Source organism: Aquila chrysaetos, chromosome 18, assembly GCF_900496995.4.
Source record: "Aquila chrysaetos chrysaetos chromosome 18, bAquChr1.4, whole genome shotgun sequence".
Classification (NCBI taxonomy): domain Eukaryota; kingdom Metazoa; phylum Chordata; class Aves; order Accipitriformes; family Accipitridae; genus Aquila; species Aquila chrysaetos.
In genome coordinates, this window is record NC_044021.1 from 16,104,570 (window position 1) to 16,129,811 (window position 25,242).

Below are 25,242 nucleotides of genomic sequence, written 5' to 3' on the forward strand. Positions count from 1 at the left end.
TGATGGTGATTCTTTCTTAGAGTTTGACAGAATAGCTTCTGTTGCTATTGTGACAGCAGAAAGTAGGAAGGATTTACATTCATTCAAGCATCGCTATGGCTTAGAGCATATCCGATCTTATCTGACTTGAGGGAATTACATACATTTTGTAGAAAGAAAGTTTATGCTAACATATGTGCAAACTTCATGTGATAATTATCCAAGGACACCTTGATTAATCTGGCTGTATTTTAATGGCTGATGACATTTTAAATTGTTCAGGAAAGCAGGCAACCATGATGAAAACAGTGCTCAGAAGCTAAAAACCTCTTATAATTACATGCAACTGGTGCACAATACATCCTAGGAACCGACAAGGAAAATGAAATTGTGATGCTTCTGTTGAGTTTATAACATCTTAATACCAAGTCATACCAATGCAAATATAATTATTTATAGTATTTTGTGGTTTGCATTCTTAGAGGTATGCATGTTTTAAAAGTATGTTAATGAAAAAGAGATGATGAAAGGCAAGTTGGCAAGTTCTATGCTCTAGCTGAGCAGTGGTCCATCTCACTGTTCTGACTCATGACCGGTAATATTTGTATCAGAGAAACATGTGGGAAAAACCTACAGTAGACGAGTGTGATAACCAAATACTGCCTATATTTCTTTCCAGCCAGGAATGCTTAACAGGTAGCTGACAAGGCAAAACTTGATGATGCTTATTTTCCAATTTATACAGTATACTGCACACTCAAAATCATATATTTTATTAAGTGTAGCTTTTTCGTATATGGCTAATCTTGAGGTATAGAGTAAGGAAGTTTTATAGTCTCAGTGACTTCTGATAAAATGGACTATTTAAGAATTTTAAACACACATCCTGGATTCTTATTTGTTTCCAGTTTGTCATAACAAATTCCTCACAAACACTATGAGTAGGCAATTGATTAGTTGAAGTAATTTAAAACTGTTTAATTAAGATTCTGTAATGCAGCATTGTCATGTAGAATTTAATACGTTTGGAATTTCAAAAGCTTCGCAAAGTTGGAGCAGAGCACAGAAACTTCTGTTGTAGTGTATTTTCATGATTCAGACATCAATTCTAGAAATCAATAATTCTGAGCTGTGTTTTTCGCTTAGTTAATGATTTGGTTTCTTTGAGGAAATGACTAGTATGCTTCAAATTTCATCATTTCTAAGACAAGATTAATCGTAGTACTTCCCCGAGGCTTGATGTTTGCAAGAAAATATAAAGAACCGTGTTATAAAAATGCTCCATAAACATTAGTCTCTAGGCTGCGGCTGGTTCTTGTCCTCCACTCTGCACTGCTGCATCACTATTGGAAAATTATTGTTTTTTATTGTTTAATTCCCTTTGGGCTTGAGCTAAGCCAGATGGTGAGGTCTCCTTGTAAGGGAGTTTTCTGCTTGGCATTATCAATTTTCCAATCCCTTATTAGTAATGGAGGAGTTGCAGCATGTAAACCCCTTTGGTCTAGATGGTTTTACGTACCTGTATGTTGATTTGATAATTCCTACTAGTTCTTATATTTAACTTCAGTCCAAACTCAGTGCATGGTACAGAAATGGCCTGCTTCCAAGTAACAAACAGCTACTTAAACATGGCATTGCTGATTAGTATGTGGGTACTTTTAGAGGCGCTCTTTCTTTTTTCTTACAGACTGTAATAACAAGATTATAGAAATGTCAAGGGAATTTAACCACAAAAGCATGCATTCATTGCTTTGCCTTTTTTGGTAAGGCATCTTCCAAAGAACTCTTAATGTTATTTTTAATATATGTTAGGACATACCCTTTTACAATTATTTTCTTGGTAGTAGAAATCTAGTTTCTGTCAGTGATGTGAGAGTTTCAGAACTAGAATATTAATGAAATTGTAGCATCAAAGTCAAGGCAGTTGTTGCTGAACAACTGAGAGGACTTGGCTTTTTTGTTTGTTTTCATCAGGATCTATTTGATTTGAGTGAATGATGATTTATATCAGGATTATGATGTGAAATATTGTATACCTGGCAGAGGTTTCTGCTTTCCAATATATTAAAGTAAAATCCAAATAATTATTTGTAAAGCTCTAAGGAAAGAAGGCAAAAATACTATTTAACATGATTTGTAGGGATTGCATACATTTTATAGGATGTGAAGCTCAGCAGTTCACCGTGTTAGCTAATCCTATGCAAAATTTACTGTTTTGTGTGTTTGGACATCTTGTATCTTTAGTAAATTGTGGGAAGCCCTAAAATCTCGTGTTTTTATTTTGTTAACTGTAAGCATCCCACTGCAATATCCTTTAAGGGGTTTGTGAGTGCATGTGTAGGAAAAAAAAAAAATCCTATTGAGTGATGGGTTGCAAGACTAAGAGTTCTTTGAATGTATCGTAAATTAATAGCCAGTTTGCATATCCTGTATGGCAGGACCTTGTTAGGTCTCACAATCCACCAAAGCCCAGGGAAGGGCACCCAGAAATCAAGCATTTCTTCTTAAAGGAGATGTTGGAACCCCTCTCTTTCTCATCTGTGAAATGGTGCCATAATCCCAAGAGCTGTGTTAAATATTAACTAATTTATCCACCATGCCTTCAAATGATGAAATGCTCCATAAGTGACAAGTGACATTTATAGAAGTTCTTCTGATTGTGGTTTCATGAGCAGGGCAAGCCAAAGATGCTACTTAAAATGTTGCCATGTAGAAAGCAAGCAGTTTATCTACCCAAAATTACACACTTAACCATCCACTGCAGAAAGAATTGACAGGGAGTTTAAATGTAAATGACCTCAGAGTGTGTTAGTTTAAAATGTCATCTACTGAGAATATCGCACTGTCACGTTTTACCTCCATTTTTTTGGCAATGTTATGATACAGACTTCCAGGCTCCTTTTATTTTTTAAGCCCACTGAACAGTGTGAAATAGCTATATATCATAGAATCATTTAGATTGGAAAAGACCTTTAAGATCATCGAGTCCAACCATTTCTGTATGAAGTTTTCCATTGAGATTAGTATTTTAGGCTTTTTCCTAGCTGAAAATTTCTCCTTAGCAAAGATCGAGCATGTTTTTCCTGCAAAGAATTACAGGCACACACACAGAAGGCCGCAATCACAGAATCACGTAGATCAGAGGGGACCTGCAGAGGTCTGTAGTCCAACCCCCTGATCAAAGCAAGTCCAGGCAGACCATATTGCCCAAGGCTTTGTTCAGTCATGTCTTAAATCTCTCCCAAAAAAGCCTGTACCCATCCATCACTCCAGTCAAGCGAGCTGTCCCACCATGTTTGTAATCCCAGTGAGGTCATGGCTCTGCAACTGTGCTTAGATTTTAATTTTTCCTGTTTTCTTCCCATGCTGCATGCATTTGTGTCCAATCTTCTTTTGCTTTCAGGAGAGAGGCAGATTATTCCTAGAGCTGGCCATGCCACCTTTTAAAATGGCTGTGGGTTTGCATTGTCTTTAATATTAGCAAGACCCCTTGCCCACTGGAGGGAAGGGTGTCAAGCATGTGGTGGTAGAGTGCGGAGCAAGTATAATAGGATTTGGGCTGATTCAATCTTTATCCACAGCTATGCTGATGTAACTCATATTTACAAATACTGTTATTCAGTAAGTTCAGTGGGTGTATGTAGATAAATGGATTATGTGTGTTCAGGTATTTCTTTACAAGATGTACAAACGTGCATCAACTGCTGAAAGTTGGCCCCTTTGTGTTTTCATTTTGTCGTGTTTTCTTTTTCCATTTCCTGGGAGAGGGAGAGGGTGAGGAGGGGAATGAGTTCTTAGGGTACTTTGTGCTGGAAAACCTAATGTTATTTACTGTAAATATGGAATATGTTAGTTGAGATAACAATTTAGAAAACTGCCATTGAAGTAAAATGCAAAGTAAAAAAAGAACAAAACTGCCTTACTTATCCTTTGTACCTTAAAAAAATAAAAAAAGTAAAAGTGAAACTATATGTAGCTGGAAAGGGATTAAGAAACTTCAGATGGCTGTTTAAAAAAAAATATTAAAAAGGGGGTGGAGAAAGTCAAGAAGAAACAGTTTCTATTGACTTGTTATTTCTTTTTGGGAAAGGTCACTGAAAATTTACACAGTGACAAAATAACAAGCCAATTAGTATCTGTCCTGTAAAACTAAATGTTAATATATTTCAGATTCTCCTCTATTGACAAGTGGGACTGATACTCAAGATGGACTTCTCTAAATTAGTGCAGGGCAAAAATTACCAGAGTTGTGAGTTTCTATAGCAATTGCTGTCAACTTTCAAACTGTAAAGGAAACAAGATGTAATTAAAAACTATCTGTAGGTTTATTTTCTAGGAAGAGTCATCTTTTAATTATATTTCTGATATCTATAAGAGAAAATTTGATCATGAGAATAAATCTTAAAAGCACAGCAGCCCCTTTATCTAGCGCTTTAAAAAAATCCCAGTGGAAAATAGTATTTCATTAATTGTCATTACATAGGAATTATAGAATTAGGGGGTCTAAGATTTCTTTTAACATTCATTTCTTTAAGTGTCAGTGGCATTACCTTTCCAAAATTAAGTTCGGTGCATAACAACAGATTAATTACCAGCTGTGAAAAACGAACATCAGTTAGAGAACTAGTGACTTTTTTTGAGAAAGGAATCTCTTTAATAAGGGGGTTTAAATTGCAGTTTTTTCAACTGAGCAAGAGAAATTATTTTTCTTAATATATTCATTCCTCCAGAAAGAAAAGAAGATGAATAGTCTTCTCAGTTAATTCATTTAAATATTTTAGCAGCGTATTAAAATACCATGTAATCAAAGCAGTAACCTTTCATTTATGTCGTATGTATATGAGAATATTTCCATTCATATAGTCCATGAAGAAGATAGAAAACTCACTGAGTGAAGCTCGGATCTTTCCCATTGAGGTGCTGATACTCACACACACACCCCGACTACACACCTGCGCATGTCTCTCTTTCCCTGCCAAGACAGTGGTCTGTCTTCCATGCCCCTGCCTTGTGCATGGAACAAGGTGGTGTTCCGTGAGGAAGGAACTTTTCCATACCTTACTGAAGTCTTTGTGTGTTTTTTTTTTCTTTGTTGTCTTCAGTGGGCTTCAGATTATATACTCCTGTAGTTTTGAGTCAACTTCTAGTCAAGTCTGGTTACATCTTTAGCCCACCTTACGTGCGGTTTTGACTGCTCATTGAAAGAGGCAGTTGTTTCAGGAGAGGGGAAAAAAAGGCATACAAGAGGTACATACCTGTGTTCAGTAAATAGTACTCTCTTTCTCAGAGGCTGTGCAGGTAAGGTAGAGCACTACTTGGGTGAAGGGTTCAGTCACATTCATCCACAGGAGTTTGTTTAGCTCTGGCTTCCTATGGAAACTTGCAGTTAGCGCAGGCTCACTGGTACCACGACTTGCTGTCAGCTGAACTCATCCAGTCCACCGTGAGGTGAGCACGGCCTGAGTCTCTGCAGTTCAGTCCAGGGCTGTAGGCATCCATCAACATCTTCCCAGAACACAGGACGCTCGCTCCCTCGAAACCTCTATGCTGCGTCCCAGCAAGAGAGAGAGAAACCTTCTTGGTTGAAAAGCCGGAGTCCTGGGGAGTGGGGGACAGTTTAAGAGGCAAAGGGCATTGCTAAGTTTACTACTTCTCCTGTGAAGGACCGCTATCTGATTCAGTTTCCTGGATGATCATTCCTCTGTGGATGAATTGGGACTGCTAGGTGGAGGATTCTGCTCTTGCAAGCCTCTGCCTCACTAAAGCAGTAGTTGGAAAGCACAAAATAGGTGCCTTTAATAACAGCAGGAAAGGACAGCGTATGCTCTTGAACGCTGCTCTGCCTTCTCTTCCTTCCTGAGCGAAAAAGTTCCTAGCTGAGTGTAACAACATCTCCTAACTCAAACTTTTTGCCTGTGGCTGCTAACTGTGTGCTTTGTGTTGTCTCAGTGCCTGACTTGAGACCATTAGGTCTGATTTGCAGAAGTGTTGAGTGCTCACAGCTGCAGCTGTAGTATTAGGGAGCTGTACTTTGAACATATTAAACACCGTGTAATGCTTGGTGCTCAGAAACATCAGGTCCCAGGTATCTCAGATTGCGAGCAGCATTAATAGATGCTTTTGATCTTAAAGTCTCTGTGCCCAAGTTCCCAGTCTGCAATACAGGAGACAGCAATACTTCCTCAATTCACGGAGGCATTTGGAAGAAAAAAAAAAAAAAAAGTCCTTAATATTTTTCAGGCATTTAAATATTGTGGAACTGACTGCTTCATTGGGAAGCTCATAAAAGAAAGAATGTGTCTTCAGAGCTCTGCTTGAATATTGCTCAGTGCGTAAGGCACTTGGGGTACACGTTCAGCAATACAAGGAAAGCAAACAGGGATCATTAACCATTGCCTCTTCTCTGTGCTGAGCAGAGCAGTCTTGTGGAAAGATTAATACTTGTTTGTCTCAATGAAGACAGCATCATAATGTATTTCTAAGATGAGAGCATGTTAGTGTTCCTCAGGCAACCTTAATTCTAGCATTTCAGAATATCTGAATGTTTCATTGAAACACCAAGTGTTGTATTAAGGCTCACAAAAGTGAGCCATTTCCTGGTTGTTTTAAATTGAAAACTGAAAAATGGAGATATTCTGTTGTATATCATATTCTTATGAGTCATCAGTGTAATATAATTACAAGTTTTGTAGAGTAATTCTGTGTCTATATACCTCTATAATTATTACACATACAAAATATTAGATATAATTGAGAGTTTATGTGAACATAGTGGGAGAATCATGGGTTTTTTTCAAGCAGCTGTAGAAGTTGGAGTGCTTTATGTGGCAGCCTTTGCCGCCTTTGAATATGTTTTCTGAGGCAAATCCCCCCTCCTTCAAAGGTAAATAAAGCTGTTCTGTTTTGTGCTTTGGTCCCTCTGTAAGGGAGTAAAGTGTTTCTATGCAATACGTATACCTGGGGAGAGGGTAGTTACGGGCTTATCCTGCAGCCCATCCTTTTGCAATGAGCATTCCCTTCATTTCTGGCTGTTAGTGGTATAACTCTACCTGCCAGCTGTAACTCCAGTAATACATCGAGAGGTTGTCTGTGGGTTGCTAGCATGTTTACATAAGCATGTGTACAGCACCAGCTGGACATCATCAGTGTATCACTAACTTAGTGTAACACGTCATGTAGTGTAACGCACGCCCTGCGTGTGAGTGTCACTCCCCAGCCCTGTATAGGAGAGGTCGGCCAGCGTAGGTGTGCTGTAGACAGACTTCATACCAGCAGAACCAACTTCTTCCTGCTGGAATTGTTCTGACACAGACCTTTTGCTGATGGAAAGGTACATCGTTAAGAAGAATCTCTTCAAGCCTTCCAAATAAAAACAAGTTTTACTGGTTCACTGTGTTGGGGACACATTGCTGTTGTCTAATAAGGTAATATTTTGGTTTCCATTTTAGCAAAGCATATACTTCCCTGGATGCCCATCATGTCTGGGAAAACAGCCTTGCGTGTAAAATGGGACATTTTGCTATTGACACACTTTGCTAGGAAATGTCATTAGAGATACATAGTATAAAAGGGGGATTTAAAAGTGTACATTGAAAGACTACATATAAACTTAATTTTGAATGTATGAAATAGCAGTGATATCTTGCCAAGATACTAGTCCCTGAGGGAAAAGCAAGTTCTTGTAAGATTCTTTTCCTTTTCTATTGATTTCATTTACTGTAGGGTTGTTTTAGTCATGCCATTTTGCTAGAAAGAATTGCAGAGCATAATCTGCTTCACTTGTATTTTTTATTGCTTGTGCATCTGTTTCCATCATCTTTTACCTGTCTTGTCAGCTTCATGCCAAGAGTGGGCAAGAAGTGTCTGCAAAATGTACAGCTAAGGTGTTTCCACAAATTATTTCAAGGACTTCAAGCAAAACCTCTCCTTGTGTCTTTTCCCAAGCTTTTCTTGTATAGTTTATATGGGACTTCACAATGTTACATTTCTTCCGACTGCAATAGTGTAGAAGCTGGTAATACTGTATTGTGTGAAACTCCTTCAACCACTTTATGCCACATTGTAATACAATTTATGTCACTTTTTAAGAAATCATTGTTTTTCAGAAATAAACACACTGCTGTGAGAAATCAGGAATTTCTTACAAATCAGGAAGTACAGAAAAAAAGAGTCAATTTGAACTTTAAGGAACAATTACTTCCTTTTCATTATTTTTTTTGTCACTTGCTTCATATGGAGATGGTAGGTTAATTTTAAAAATAGTCACTAACTTAAATGTTCTACTCGTAAGCAAGAAGAGCATGGAGGTCTGGCTGTGATCCTGTAGTATTACTGGTGAATAAGATGATTTAAAATAAATTAAATAAACTATAAATTTTTAAAAAGTGGCTACAGGCACTTTGTGCAGTGCAGGAAGAGGGAGATAAGGACAGGAGAATACTTAAAATGTAAGTTCCATTGTATTTGTGTCATACGAATTCCTAAATCATAAAAGAGGTTACTAGAAATCATGAAACTAATTAAAAGAAATCCAAGAAAGAAATCCAAAAGACAAATTAATGTGAGGTGATTACTCTGAGATGAAAGATTTTTTGTTCTCTTCCTTGTAATTAAACAGGAATGCTTATTTAATGATAAAAATTGAAGCTGAAATGGGCACGTAGGATCAAATTTATCTAATCTGCTTTACCTGTCTAAAAGTTAAGTGTTTTGTCTATACATGTCTTATGATAGAGTGGATAATTATTTGTGATTCTCTCTCCCCATTTGTAGTAGAGCTGAAGGGACTGGCTTAGACCAGATACCTAGCAATGTGTAATGGTGAAGTAGCCAACGGCATCCCCCAGAATTATGCTCCTGCTCAACATTTTTTTTGCAGATATTTCTGCTTCCTCTTGGAAGCTTCCCCAAATCCAAAGACAATACATTAATAGCCATCAAGTTGTTAATGACCAGGTAAAATTTCAAAACGTGAACTGTTTTGCCTTCAGTGAAACCCTTCAGTTCCTGCCCCAGAAGAGCGCTGGGCGTGGAGGTACCATTCCACAGGGTCACTGAGCCGGCGTGGGGTTAGGCACAGCTCAGGTCCTTTCCCAGGTGATGCAGTTCAAAGGGTCGTGGCCGCACAGACGTCAAGCAGTGCACTACAAGCTAAAAAAACTCATTTGTATGTTCAGGTTTTGCTCCATCTTAGTGTTCCTTGGAACATGGGCATGAGAGAGGGAAACGGAGGAGATTTTAGGCCCAGGAGGAAGAGCAGGTCATGGCTCACTATGCCTTTTCCTGAGGCACAGAATTGAGTTTCCTGAGGTATCCATTAGTGCTACAGCTGTATACTTTCCCTTTTACGCATGCCTTGCGTACAAAATGTACCAGGAGACTAGTTGAGCATCCATAGGTATATTATAGGTGCAGATAAAGATATTTGCAGGTGGCCAGGTTGACAGATGCAAACTGGAAATGCTATACTCAGGAGCAATGTAGAGAGAAATGCAAGAGGGTCCTTTTGTGACATTGTCTGCAAACCCCTCTTGGAAGTGTCTGATCTCATCTGTAGTACTTACTTCCTGTAATTGTATATTTAAAACATATCCATGTCTTTGAATAGCATGAGACCTATTGACAGAAATTATTTTGCCCAGGAACACGCAATGGTCAAATTTTTTCAGACTGGAGATCAATAAGAAGGCATGGCTTGGGAAGCCAGTCACACTTTGAAGAGCCCTTTGTGAGCAAAAGTGAGAAACGCCGTTCAAACTATTTGTCCTGGTGTCAGCTGGGGTAGAGTTAATTTTCTTTCTAGTAGCTGGTATAGTGTTATGTTTTGGATTCAGTGTGAGAAGAATGTTGGTAATGCAGTGATGTTTTCAGTTGTTGCTAAGCAGTGTTTAGACTAAGTCAAGGATTTTTCAGCTTCTCATGCCCAGCCAGCGAGAAGGCTGGAGGGGCACAAGACGTTAGGAGGGGACACAGCCAGACAGCTGACCCAAACTGGCCAAAGGGGTATTCCATACCATGTGATATCATGTCCAGTATATAAACTGGGGGCAGTTGGCCTGGGGGGTGCAGACTGCTGCTTGGAAGCTAACTTGGCACTGGTTGGCGAGTGGTGAGCAATTGCATTGTGCATCACTTGTTTTGTATATTCCAATTCTTTTATTATTACTATTATTGTCATTTTACTGTTGTTATTATTATTCTATGATTCAATGATTCTGTGATTGTGTTCGAGTATATATGCTGCACTTCAATATGAAATCTTTTTATAGCTTTACCATCAGAATGCTGAACTACTATTTTGAAATTCAATGTTTTACATTTATTATGTGTCTTACCTAAATCATTCTGGGAAAGGAAAGACTATTATCCCAACCCCAGTTATAAGGCAAGTGATGCCTATGTGATCGTGAGGCTTTTCATGAGTTTCTTCCAAAGAATGAGTTTGTGACAGAAGAGTGTAGTTAAATCATTAACCTTATCTGTCCATTAGTTTTGTATATTATAAAGCCAAGGAACCCCAGTCATGAGCCCAAGGCTTTTTTATGGTAGGTGCTGTAGAATCACAAAATGTGGTGTTAGTCCCTGCCTGTAAAAGTTGAATTTACTGTGCAGTGTCAGGCTTTCAGAGTAACCATGAGACTGTGCTGCTATCAGCTGAACACAGTTTTTAACCTCTTAATATATACAGGTGTTCTGGCTGTTCTGATTTTTGAACAGGAATATCAAACAGATGCTGATAGCATCCCATGCTATGATATATAAACTGCTGCCTCTGTATTTTTTGATGATATCTTAATCTCTTGAAGATTGTATCACATTGTGATAGTCTTTGTGTTCTTGTTCCTTGCTCTGCCTGTTGTTCTGGAAGAAAAGATGATTTTGTAAGACCCTAAACAATCAGCTTTGGTATTGGTGAAATTTTGACAAGAAAGTTGCATGTGGGGGCAGTGAATGTATATGGAGTGAATTTGTCCAGCTGTACTTATATACCCCAGAGATTCGTAATTGAATTTTTGAACTGTACTGTAGACTTGGTCTTTCTGCCAAGTGGCAGCCCCTCATGTATTTCTTCATAACTTTTATTTTTCCAAATCTACATGGCCTCAATGTGTAGGAAGATTTACAGTATTAAAAGACCCAAAACCTCAAAATCCAACTTTGCCTGAATGAACAAAACATTACGAAAGGAAATGGAATTTGGTTTTACATACACAGAACAAAAGAGCAATATTGGAGCCCGCAGGCAGAGCCAGGGGAAATAGACCAAAGGAGTCAATTCATTTTTTGCTCTGTGACATAAATTAGGACAGAAAATTGCACTGTCCTCCATGGAGAATGTCCAGTCTTGAGATATGCAGGGGTAAAGCAAAAAACCTCAAAAACTAAGCAAGCCATTTGTTCAGATATGTAGGCTGAAGTACAGAGAAAAAAGGAAGACCATATACCATAAAAGTGTTTGTAGTTAATGACTAGTATCTTGTATTGCTCTTGGGAGTTAAGTGGATACTTTATCTTCTACAGTTTGAAAGGTTGAATGTTATTACAGTGTATGGTTATGAACTTTGGAAAAATACCTGAAGTTTAAAGTAAGATTCTGTTTAATGGTGGTTTTGTCATTGATTTTGTTGTGAATGCTTAGGAGGGCTTGTGCGAATGTCAGAAGTTGACTCGCGCAAAGATAGGAAGATGGAAAGGAGCAGGGGAGGAGGACTGAGGAATTCATAATTTCAGAAGCAGAAAGATAAAAGAATTGGAAACTAAAAGTATCAGTCCGACATGGGAGAAAATAGGGGAAGTTCTTCCTTCTTGTTGCTTTGGTTCGTTCTTTTCTCTTCTTGCTAATCTAGTTTTCCTGTCCTCTTCTGCTCTGGTCATCCATTTCTCCTGATCAGAAACGTTTTCCTCCCAGCTATTTGGCCTGGTGAAATATTGGTAAAATGGTAGAATATATGTTAATTACATATTAGAATAAAGTTGAATCTGGTGGATGGCTTCCCTGGGTAGAAATTTTTTAAATAGGCTGTTCCTTTAGTATGTACCCAGCTATTTTGATTATGGAACAAAAATAAACATACATATTAAAAACTCAATCAAAGCCTTTAAAGTTCTTTTGCTTAGTTTTCAAGTGGAGCAAACAGAACAGATCAGTCTGACCCAGGAGACAAAGCTGTGGTCTCAAAGTGACTATTATTGTTAGAAAATTATTCCACATATGAGATTTAGAAAGATAAGTTCTTCTTCCACAGAATAGGCATAATTGAATGTTTACTGCTTTTCTTGAGTTCTTGAGGAGTGGCTTACTTAGCATGCATAGTCTGAAAGCCAAGTCCTTATTTTAGGAGGTAATTTAAACTGAATTGCACACGGGAGCCTGAATGCATCAATTTAACAGAGTTAGAGAATAATATGTCAGTTTTGATTTTTGCTTTTGCTGAAGAGAGCAGTTCAGAAGGAAACTTCTGTAAGCTTTTTGGCCTCAGTTGCTTAACATCCCAGCCACCTGACCTTGTACTTTCAGAAGCTCTTCTGTGTTATACACCTTAGTATTTTTTTTTTCATGTAAAACCTTTGACTCCCAACATATGGGAGTTTTGTCTGGAGTAGGAAATAATTTAAAATTGCTTATTTTTAACACAGGTAAACATGGTTTACCTCATCGCTGTGGCCCTCATGTAGAATATGCATTCCTAGTCTCTTGCCATAAGTAAATATTTCTTTTGCAGAAGCTGGTTTTCAAAGCCTTGTTCATAAGCTGTCCATTAATCACATAGAGCTCAAATGTGGGCATAGGTCTTTGTTTCAGGAATTCCTGATGTTTTGTGTCAAGTCACATGTTCATTATATCTATAACTTACTTTCTACATAGTTAAAGCACTGATTTGTTTTATAAAATGTGATGTGTAGTTTGTCTATCCTTGAGAATCTGTTCACCCCTCTCCCCACCATTTTAGTTCCTGAATTTGCTCCATTAACAGCCATGGTTTGGTCTGAAAGCAGGAGATCAAATTCAGGTCTTTGCTTCTGGAACTCATCCCAGGTTTCACCTACACGCACTTTGGGTATATTAATTTGGGGGCATTTTGTGAAGAACACCTTGTATTCAGGCTGTTGTATGCTCCTGACTTTACCTCAATCCAAGATCAAAATTTAATTTCTTTCACTTCTCAGTAACTGCTGAGTATAACAATTTGAAGACCCAGTGTAGGCTCTATTGAAAGAAAGATTTATTTATTGGCAGTTTTACAGGAGTAGCAAAAATTGTTAAATAAAAGCCAGCATAGATATAAAAATAAGTGTGACTGAAGTATATAACAAAAAAGTTTTGTCAACCTGTTCCTAACACTGCATTGCAAAACATCTTAAAAATCTTGTACGGTGTAAAATGTCTTGCCTCGTACTGTTTGAGAAGGTAAACATTTCTGTCTGTGGGTATTTCTGGTGATTCAGTGGGATATAATCCATGAGTTCTGGCAGGTCATTATATATGCCTTAATGGATAATTACGAAGCTTCCCATCTTGACTGATCAAATTTAGCTTTCATTTAACAATGTTTTTTTGAGAATGGCTTGATTGGTCTACATTTAAGTGTAAACTGATTCATCTGGGCTCAAAGCTTAAAAGAAGGACAGATAGATATGACTTCTCAAGGAAGATAAGGACTCTTGAGCTCCCTTGTAAGACACAGCTGTGATGGTGCAGCATTCTGGAGTCAGGTTGGACTGTCTCAGCCCCCAGTGTGGGAAGCCAGTCAAACCATTTTATCCTTTCCTTTTCCATCTTTGGCTACCTGACATGCAAAGCTTCCAGCAATTTTCATCTGGTGGGTAGTCAAGTTTTTCACATGAGGCAGCAGGAGCCTGGCAGCGTACAAAACTTTGAGGGCCAGTTGGGGAAGGCTTGTATGTCAGGAAAGCTTTATCCATTGGGCTGTGTTATTTCAAGCAGTGATGCTATGATTGCCCCACCAGGTCCCTGGAATCTGCCACTTTGGCCAGGTCTTCTCATCAGAACGTCAACTTGTTTTTTGCCACATTTAAAGCTATTCTGTGTTCGTTCTTTCTGTCATGTTGACTCACATTCACTTGACTTCTTTGCATACTACTTGCCAAAATTCAGTGTATTCATATATACGTGCTGTGAAAAGCTTTGGGTTGCACTCTCACTCAACAGGGTGGTTAACTGCACATTTAACTTCTAAGCCACCTGGTCATTTCCAGTCAGAAATATGTTCAGAAGAGTGCTTTAGTCTTGCTGAGTTCCCCAAGGTAGTTCTTCAGATTGTTTAAGTCAATGCTACATTAACTTGGAGTTTTACAAATAGGAAGCTGGAGAAGAGATCAGAGACAAAATAACTGAAGATGCAAAGTGCAGTGGAGATTTGCCAGTGCCAATCTGAGGAGGAATTATAATGATCTGAATTTTCCCTTTTTTTTTTTTTTTTTTTTTTTTTTTCCTCTCTGTAGAGGGAATGCTTCACTGATATGGCTTTGGCTGTGGACACTTGAGAAGTTTGAGGTCTGGAGGCTGATAATTGTACAAGGATCATCCAAAAGTTCTGCAACTAGGTGTTTATTCATATCTCAGATGACAATGCTTTGAGCTGCTAGGCAGATAGCTGGATAAAGAACTTTTTGTCTGGCATAAAAACCTGTGATGTGTCCCAGTCCTCCTAAACAAAAACAAATTGCTGATGTAAAATCAAAACATTCCTTGCAGAATAAAAGTGCATAGCAAATCAATTAGGTATAAAGTATAAGTAAAAAAGAGTTACAACAAAAACCATTCTTACATCAAAATATTAAAAAAGCACAAATCTTAAATGTAAAGCTCTGCTTATCAGAATATATACCCATTCTGCTCATCTTCTGTTATATCCTTTTTTTTTCCTGTCCGATCTACTAGTAATCATCACTAATGTGGGGAAGGAGGGTCATCAACCCCATCATGTATACTTAGATGAGCATCAGTGAGTTAATTAACACTGATGATTAAGCAGTGGCCATTCAGGACCCTCATGGCTACTGCTCCGGGTGCTCTACTTTACCTCTGGAGAAGAGGGTGGACTGTGTTTATCAGTCTACAGAAGTACCCATATGTATGTGAAAGTCTGGCACTTTTGAAATGAATAGGAATTTTGTTACCGAGGCAGGAGTTGATGATCTAAGAAAGACAAGCTGGAAGTTTGGGCAAGCAACACTATTGCAATGAATTATCTTCCCTTCTTCATAGCCATAAAAATATAATTACTTTCAAATACTGGATTATGGAGAGTAATAGTACTTTCAGCTTGGAAAAGAAACAGTTTGTGGCTTACACTTAAGCTCAAAATCTTTCCCAAACACAAATTTCAATACATTCTGTGTAGTCACTGTCCTTTCTCTAAAAATAACTCAATCCACGGTAACAAATAGTGCAGTTCTTCATGTAATGTAGCATGGATTGTAAGTTTCCTAGGTCGAGTTAGCTCAAAGTCTGTTGGTTGGTCTAAGCATACTAGTTTGAGCAGCTCTGCCATGAGGTACCTTTTGAGTTCACCCCCAGTTCTCTGTTTCTCAGGACTTCCACAATTCAGTTGATAAACTGCTTTCAGAGGTCAGAAAGTGCAAAATCTTGCCTATGAGCACACGATAAGGGACAAGGCAGAATATCCAGTCTCCTCTGGGAAGTACTCTTGTGAAGTTGACCAAATTCCTGTGGCAGTGCAATACTGCTGAGGTTGCAGATGAGGCACAGAGGGGTTCTTCTGAGGACTTGGTATTCCAGGGAAACAGGCAGGCTCAAATTAATTAAAAGAATCAAAGTGATGACTGTGTCTCTTTTCCCAAGCTTGTTATGCCTGCCTGTATTTAAATGGGACTCTGGACTGTTTCGTCTCAGCATTGAATGTGACAGCATACCTCAGGATGTCATCAGCCCCCAAATAACCAGAGCTGTCTCCTTTCTGGTAGCAGAGACAGGGGTCAGAAAGTAGACTTCTGCCTCCAGCCTCCTGCGTGATGGTGGGGAAGTTGCTGAGTTCAAAGTTTCCAGAAAATTAGAGTTTAAATTAATACTGGGGGAGGCAGGTATGGCCTTGGGCTAGCTGGATAGCTGTGAGATGTACAGTGATATTATATGACTCAGCAGCACACTGCCAGTGCTGATGGTGAAGAGTCAAGACTGTCACACATCCTTTCAGCATAAGTGTGTTTGTTTAGGCATTTGTTTAAGTTTTAAAAAGCTCTGAGCCTTTGCCAGAGCTGCTGGGCTCAGCTTATTTTAAAACCAGTAGGATGATGGCTAAACATGGAGTTGGTTCCTGGTGTCGAAAAAATCCCTGTTTAATGACGCAGTGCTCCTGCCCTGTAAATGAAGGAAGGTATGAATATTTACTTTCCTGACAGAAATGTTGCATCATTAAAATCTGTACAGCTCTTCTGTATTAAATATTCTTGTCTTTTTATATTTAGTGCTGTATGAAAGAGGCTTGTGTATGTGGGAGCAGTGGCTTTTCCCAGGGACAGCAGCCCAGGAGTTCCCTGGTTGGAGGTGTGATGCTAATGCGACAGCACGTCACATCCCATGGCTCTGTTTCTGCCAGATGCCTCAAAAGAGGCAATTTTGATCCTCTCAAATGTTCGTAGTGATGTTAATGCTGCATAGGCTTGGCCTGGTCTGTCAGCCCAAGTAAAATATTCTGAACAAGAAATTCATGTTTACGTGTCTTATAAAACACAACTGAGTCAGGTGTGGAAGTGCTCAGCTCTAAGGATAGTAAAGGGAAGTGCTGTATAGCTTTATGCAGCATTTCTCAAAGTCTATCTGAAACTTTGGACACAAATTGCCAAGGGTGTGGCTTTATTTTATTATCGCTTTGGGTTCCTGGACTCTGTGATGTGCCCAGCCTTGCTGCAGTCTTTGATGGAAGTAGGATCTGTCCTGTAGCCTTTAAATCTTTCATTTGGCCATTACTTGTAGGCTTTTCTGTCTTGCCACTTCACTTTTTTTTTTTCCCTTGGTAAATAGATGAACATTTTATCAGCAATTTTTCATGTTGTGAACTTAAGCTCTTGAATTTTTATCTTGTTTGTTTGTTTATTGCAGCTGGTGCTCAGGATAAAATTGGCTGGGCATTTGGCTTGGGTTTGGAGAGGCTGGCCATGATCCTGTACAATATCCCTGACATCCGACTGTTCTGGAGTGAAGACGAACGCTTCTTGAAACAGTTTATTGTGCCTCACATTTGGCAAAAAATAAAATTCCAGGTAAAATAATATATAAATGATAATAACTTTCTGTCAGTAAGAAGTGTGTGTAGCCCTAGAGAATATCACATAATTAAAATTCTGTGCCATTAACAGAGTAGGTTTTAAAGCAACAGCTTTACAGCTATCATGATTCTCTGATATACCGCAATAAAATCTAGCTTTTGATGATGACTTTTTTTTCAACCAGATAATGTGAATTGCTGCTGATGCCCAGTGAATATCTCTGTTCTGAGTAATACATAAGCATATATTTAACTTCTAAATTTATCCAGAATAGGGATCGATTTAGGCCTGTGTCTGGTTTTGGTGTGTTCTTGTATTGTGTCCATAGTTCTGTTTCATTATAAAAATGTGGTTTATGCTGAGCATTCAAATATCATAACACATTCCCGATTTTTCCCATTGTTTTCACTCTATATTGGTTGAAGTAAATGTGAGTTGCATTGTTAAACTTTGGCAAAATGCTTTGTGAATGTGCCTCGCCATCTTCAACATGTCAGCTCTTTCCTCCAGGTGGTGGTGGGGGGAGAGTGCAGGCTCAGCTTGTATTTCTTTTGTAACTCCTCTACTGAGGTGATTTTTCTAGTTAGCAACCTTGTTTTACTTTTCGTAGTTGCAAAGTAATCAAGCGTAACTAGATTGAGTGGAAATGCTATTTCCATGATATTCTTCAGCATTAGCAGGGGAAGGTTCAAGCCAGGTGGTATCACCGGTCTTTGGGGGAGTTGAGCTGACATAGCTGTGTAGATGCTTGATGAAGTCTGAAGTGCAAAAGCAGCAAAACATTTTTGCTGTTTCCTTTTACCATTTTACTTGCTTTGTGAGCAGCTTGATTATGGGTTTTTTAAGAATTGAAAATATAAAAGGGGAGATCAACAGTGATAATGCTTAGATGATATTTGAGCAGTCTCCACATCAAATCAGTAGCAGCATCCATTTTTTAATTCATGGCAATTCTGGCATATCTTCTCTGGTAGACCCAAAAAGTCAAAATAGTGTTTGGATAGGTTTGGGGGGTGGGTTGGGTTTTTTGGTTAGGGCTTTTTTTTTTGCTTGGTTGGGTTTTTGTTTTGGGGTTTTTTTTGGTGGTACAGGTGTTGGGGTATTCAGATTGTAGTTACCACTTAACAGAAAGAAGATCAGTTTTGCCACTGTTCCTGAAGGTGGGTCTGCTTGTAGGTTTCCCTGATCTCCTACAGAATGTTGTTCTTTTCAATAAGGAGTGCTCAAGTCTCCTTTTCAGCCCATATCTTTCTGATTGGCTTTGCTCCTGAAGAGCACAGGTTGTGGCTTGGTTTATAGATTGCAATCTGATCCCTGATGGAACTAAGATGAGATTTCTTGCTTGCTTTAAAATTGTGGATCCAAGCTTCAAACTGATATTAGCAGTAAATTGGGTTTTTGAGGAAAGGCCCAGATTGTCAGAATGATATGGTCTGATGTTGAAGGTGAGCCAAAGAGAGGGCTGGGTGTCTAGCTTCTCTAAGTTGTGTATCATTGTTATGTACAGCTTCAGATAAAGTCAGATGTAGTGAATGAATCTGAAGATGACAGAAGCATAGGTTACTGTGGGTAGACTCAGAGGAAAGGACAGGATTTCTAGGAATCTAAAAGTGAAAGAAATTTTTTGTTTGTTTGTTTGTTTTTTGTTTGGGTTTTTTTTTTTTAAATTGGTGCTGTTTGGTAACCTTAGCTGAGCAGGAGTCACTAGGAGCACATAGTTTTGCACTGTTTTGCTGGGTGATTGTCAGTGTCATCAATAGGAGAATGGTGACAAGGACTTAGTAGGTCTTTAAGCATTTCTTCTTGCTGAGCAGCATTGGTTTCAGCTAGCATTGGTTCAACTTGGAACAAGGAGAAAAGTTCTACAACCCAGAACTGATGTTGTAGAGAGAGTCGTGAAGTTGAGGTTTGCTGGTGAAATACATTTTGAAGTAATAACATGAATCAGGAGGTATGATGCAATAGGTGGGAGACTTCAAGGAAGAGAAATTGTCAGCTGCCACTGTGCTCTAACTTGGACCAAAGGGAAAGACTGGAGTAATATTACCGGGCCATTACCTACTGCTTTATCACATTAATGTGTCCGCAGTTGTTGTATCCCAACAAATAGGACAATGAAGAGTATACAGATTGGGAGAATGAGGAGTATGGGAGAGGGACAGCAGACGTAGAAAGATGGATTATTTTCAATCTTTTCTTTCTCTCTTCTAAAGAAGGGATATGGGCAATGTTTTAGGAACAGATTTTTGCGGTGGTATCAAGTGCTTCTTAGGAACCTTTTTCCTTTTTTTTCCCTTTTTTACTTTTTTTTTCCTTTTTCCCTTTCCTTTCCCTTTTAACACATACATATACACACACCGCTTGGATGTCCCATCTTCAGTTTTGGTAGAATAATTCTCCCTAACTCTTAGTTTATATTTTTCAACTCTGTCTCTGAATATAAGAGACTAGAGGCAAGCTTGGTTTTTTGTTTAAAAGGAAGTCTGTATCCAGCTTTCATCTAGTATCTTACATTGAGCTTTTTCAAGCTCAATACTGTACATCTAGTACATATTGGCATGGCTTTTTAAAGGGTTAATAACCCTTTGAATGAGAATATTGTGAAATAATCTTTGCTACTACCGTAAGATCTTGGGTGATGGGAGTTAATAAGCCAGTTTTTCTTTCTTTCTGTTCTGTGTTATTTTTCAGGTATGCTGTAAAACCAAGTTAGCAGACCTTCTGTACCTGTGTACTTTCTAAAGAGTCATAATTAATGAATCACATGGTTTATTCATATCATATTTGAAAGAAAACTTTTAGCCTGTCTTCCAGTGTTGATGTTGTAAGAAATCTCAATGGATATTAAAAATTGTCAGATTTTCTGCATGCAAGGCCATGCAGTACTTTTCAGCCTGACTGAACTGAACCAAGACAGATCAGGTGTTCTGAGAGCCTTTCATTACACAAATTGAATCCTGCAGCCTCAGAAAGCCTGCGTAAATGTCCATCCGTTATGTGCTTAACTGAGATAGACCTCTCAACCTTTGGATACTCCCCCCATCCTTTCTTATAATCTGAATATTATCCACCAACATAAATATTTTTCTTTCTGTTCATTAAAATGTTCTTCAAATACATGAAGTCCACACTACATAGCAGTAACATTTAATAATAGCTAGGCTAAATATACTCTTGTTCAAACATGGAATTTAGTTGAAGCATTTTCTTGGGACTTAAAGTATATGTTTTGTGCCTTTTAACAGCCTGAATGTGTCAGACTTTTCCCTGTGTCATCAGTTGCTCAATATACATGTGCAGGCTTCAGTAGGTCAAAAAGCTGGTGGGAAAAGCTGACAGTGCTTGTACCATTGTGGCCACTCAGCACAACAATGTAGAGTGCTGCTCCCCACAGATCAGATTATTGCATTGATTTGGATTACCAAATCACTCTAGCTATAATTTGACACAAGTCACAGCGGTGTGGGGCATCAGAGGCTGGTACCTTGCCTTCTATCACTTGTGTAGGGCTTCTGCCTAGGCTGTGAAATGAAAGGCTGAGGACAGACAGGGCAGGAAGGACTAAGCACCTGCAGGGCGTAATGTAATGACACAAATGGCTTGGGTCTGATCTAGTACGCTGTGTTACGTCTGTGTTTGTCAGGGCTCTGAGCATAGTTGCATGTAATCGCTTTCTGGTTCATGCTGAGCCAGCATTCTTACAAAAAAAAGATGTGTCCGTGGGCTGACAACTCTCAAGAACAGGTACAAAAATGAAATGACATTTAGGGAAGGAAGGCACTCACAGTTCAGATGAAGTGTGGTGTGCCCAGAGGTGTTGATTAAGATGAATGGGCTCTGGCAGCAGGATGGTTCCTGGAACCTCCATCATTTCGCTGCCATGGCGAGCAAGCGGCATGTCATGTCAATTGACTCCTGATGCATTCTGTCCTCTCAAAGACACTTTCATTTGATGCTGCTGGTGGCTGTGGCTGCTGTTGTTTTAAATAATTATTTATTCTGATTGCAGATGAGCCTTGTAGCCCAGACTGAGGTCAAGCAGAAGCATGTTTATGCTGTTTTAAGGGAAGCACTGGTACAGAGAGAATCTGGATCAGATTCCCAGCTACTGCAGACTCCCTTTGTGAGATTATGGGAGTTGCTTTCTTCTTCTTTTCCTCATTTCTGCAATATCTGTAGTTTTCTGCATATCTGCAATAAATCTAGCACCATCTACTTTTTACCACCCCCTTCCATCATCTCCAGGGGCTGTTCCTTCCTTGTATCTGCTGGCACATGCAGTCTCTCCAAACTCAGTTCTTTCATAATAACCTGTTAGCTTCAATAGTCAAAACAATAGACTTTCTAACCAGGATCATTCTGATAGCACCAGGATAGACAAAGCTCCTAGAGCAGCTCTGCTGGGAGACCTGAGGGGCTGGTAATCTTTGGCAGTGGAGTGAGAAGAGCTGACAAGTAGCTTGAATTGACACTGTTCACCTCCTGCACAGCTGTAGCCAGAATGGTATATGTGGCCCTAGCCTAGGAGACTGTCTCAGCTTTGAAAAGTGAACAGTCAAGGTTAGCAGAGATGAGAAAAAGTGTATCTTCAGAGAGATGAAGTTGTGTGCAAAGAAGTGATTCCTTATACGGGAAAGGAAATCACAGTGGGCTCATCTTTCTCCTATGCAAGATAGGTAGCAAAGGCTGGGCCTCACTCACTCCCATTTGCCTTTGCTCATTGTGTCATGGGAATTAAGCCCCTATTCTAAGGACAAAGGATTTATCCAGTAGTCCAGTTTGCACTATTTGCTATGTATGTGAGCCCTCTTGTTCACACAGTACAACTTTTTTACCTTACTGTGCACTTTTCTGTTTTCTGAGATAGTCATCATCCCTGTGCATCTTTCCTGTGCACATACCTGATTGTTGCTGGGAGACATATAGCTTGTCCTGAAGCTTTAGAAGATGCTGAAAATAAAATTCACTGGCAGGTCCAAGGGGAAACTTTTGCAAATTAAACCATCTTAGTCTATATCCTTTATTCCATGCTTGAGAAGGAGAGCATCTAATGTATAAGCCAGCCGTTTCAACCAGTTTGATCTTATTACATTCACTGCACAGGGTGGGTCTGTCTGATCCATCATTAGTATGCTACTCCATATAATTTATATTTATCTTCCTAGTCTGTAATTATCTTTATTTTCCAATTAAAAAAAAATAGATTCACTGGCTGCTACATTTTCAGATATTTTTCATCAAGATTAGGTAACTCCATGCTTAAATGGTTATTCATTTATTATGTTTACTTTCTAATAGTGCATCTATTAAAGGCAAATACGCAACCATTAGTATGTAAATTTAACTTGGATGTCTGAACAAATGAGGTACAGCCTCAACTGTGATTTATTGTCTAATTAGTTTTACTGTAATTGAAGATATATAATGTGTGTGTATGCATGTGGAGGTACAACAGAGAATAGATGATGGTGTAGCATAACCATTTTATTGGCATGACTTTGGGAAGGTTGAGTTTCTTATGAGTGACTTAGGTAGATCATCTTAAATGAACATCAGTAAAACCTTTACAGTGCTGTATATCATCTCAGGTTTGTCTGTATACTTTGCAGAACATTGTGAAACTCCTTTTTTTAGTGTTGGGTAGCCATGGAAGGAAGGCAAAAATACCTTCTTCATTGTGGAGATGCTGCACTGAGCTGCACAATTGGATTAGAAATCACTTGATCATCAAGTCTTGTCTCATCAGGATGTTATATCTCATATCGTTTGTAGCTGTTGCTGGTATTGAAGCTCTAGGAACCTGAGCCCTATGGCCCGAGTCGGGCAAAGTACTGAAGTACACGCTGAGCTTTAAACTTGCAAGTAGTCCCATTTAAATCAATGGAGTAGTTCCTGTGCTCAAACATAACCTACATGCCTGAAGAGTCTCAGGTCAGAGATCTCCGTGCTTCCTGGGATCCAACTGAGAGTGATCAGCACCTTGCAGGGCTGAAGCAGAGGAAACTTTCAAAATGGCTGTTACAAGCAGTAAGAGTTTAATCTGACAAACCACAAACTTCATTTGCAAAATCTTTGATCCAAGCCAGTTTTACTGATCAACATTTGGGTAAAGAAAGTCAACAAGCAAGCATCTGGAGAGTAAACAGGCCTTGAATTCCCATTCTTGGCTAAAGACAATTAGCTGAAAACACAGGAAGGAAAGAAGAAAATAGGGGCTTAGAAATGAGGAGAGAGAGAGAGTGGATGGACAGTCACATGGGACTGGGTACAACAAAAAACAAACCACTGAGATAAGACAAAGTAAGGAAGGTAGAAGAGAGAAGAGCTGTACTTAGGGCATTGGGGGCAATATGAAAAAGTCTGGAAGCAAACAGAGAAACTTTAAACAAGATGGGGGGGCAGGGCAGGAAGAGGTGAAAGAGACAGAAAAGGAGGGTAGGTTTAAGGCGAAAAACCTGTTGAGACTGATGCAAAAGTCTTTTTCTAAATCAATCAGAATGTCTTCCCAGACTTTGTATGGTACACATCTACTCTTGATCTCCTCTTGAAAAATAAAGAAGTATGAGTGACCACAAAAACTATGACTACAAGCCATCAAAGCAATTCTGTACTTTAAAGTATTATCAGCAGTCTCGGGGTGGGTCTGGGGGGTGGTTTTGAAAACAAGGAATGTGTGGGCTGAGAGTAACGATTGAAACATTTATAGCAGCTCTCCAAAACTCAGGCATACCTCAAAAACAGGAGAGAAGTGATGAAAACTGGTATATCTAGTGCTCTCCTATCCTAATTTAATTTTGTGGACTTTTAAGTCCAAGTCTAGAAAATAAGCAGTTTACATACCAGTGAGCTGCAGATGAGTAATATAGTGGCTTTTCCATCATATGATAAAGTAAACAGATTCTCAGACACACATGCAGTTTCACTGGAGCACAAGTGGACCTGTGTGCTCAGCCTTTCAAGGTAACGAATTTTCCAGACATATTCAGTGCTTTCTTTCTCTGGATATTCTTAGCTTTTTATTTCCCCAAGCAAAACCTGAGTGAGGATACTTACCACAGCTACTAGTCCTGTAGACTGTCTGTCTCTTGTTTAAGAGAGAGGTTGTGTCTGACACTGTACAGAAGTGCAGATATGGGAAGCTGTTGAAGAGTGTTACCTGTATTAGTTTAGTGTGCTAGGAACAGCAATATGGAATCAAAGGAGTACCCTGTCTTACCTTCCCACCACATCTTTACATTGGCTTTCATTCATCTTCATAGTCTTAGGTTCTAAGGCTAATTTGGGTTGGAAGGGACCTCAGGAGTTCTCTAGGCACACCTCCTCCTCCAAGTAGGGTCAGCTCTGAGGTCAGGCCAGGTTGCTTAGGACATTATCCAGTTGGATCTTGAAAACCTCTGAAGATGGAAACTGCACAATCTTTTGGGGCAACCTATTCCACTGCTTGACTGTCCTAATGGTGAAAAATATATCCATTCTGAAATTCTCTTGTTTTGACTTACATCCATTGCCTCTTATCCTCCCACCATGCATGGGAGTGAAAAGCCTGGGTCTATCCTATTGGTGACCTCCTTATATGTACTTGCAGGTTGCTGTTAGGTTCCCCTGACGCTGTCTCTTCTCCAGGATGAACAAACCCAGCTCCCTCAGGTTTTTCTCACAGGGCAAGCGTTTCAGCCCCCTGATCTTCTTGGTGGTCCATTGCTGAAATTGCTCCAGTTTGTCAATGTCTTTCCTTTATTGGGGGGGCCAAAACTGGATGCAGTACTCTAGATGCAGTCTAACAAGTACTGAGTAAAGAGGGGTAATCACTCCTCTCAATCTGCAGGCTGTGTTCCTGTTGATACAGCCCAGGATGCTCTTGGCCGCCTTTGCTGCCGGGGCACACTCATGCCCAGTCACTGTCCACCAGGAGCCCCCAGTTCCTTCTCAGCAGAGCTGAGTTCTTCTCTTTGCATGTTTTCTTGTTATCCCTTCTGTGGCTTATTAAGGAGATGTTGCTTTTCTTCACTGTCG

The 25,242-nt window shown here is 39.3% G+C and overlaps 1 protein-coding gene across 1 annotated transcript in view; it reads left to right on the forward strand.

Moving 5' to 3' along the window:
• Nucleotides 1–25,242, forward strand: part of FARS2 (phenylalanyl-tRNA synthetase 2, mitochondrial) — a 249,822-nt gene that overhangs the window by 129,172 nt on the left and 95,408 nt on the right. The window contains exon 9 of the mRNA XM_030041709.2: nucleotides 17,063–17,223. Within this exon, the coding sequence (XP_029897569.1) occupies nucleotides 17,063–17,223 (161 nt within the window). The remainder of the gene's footprint in view (nucleotides 1–17,062; nucleotides 17,224–25,242) is intronic.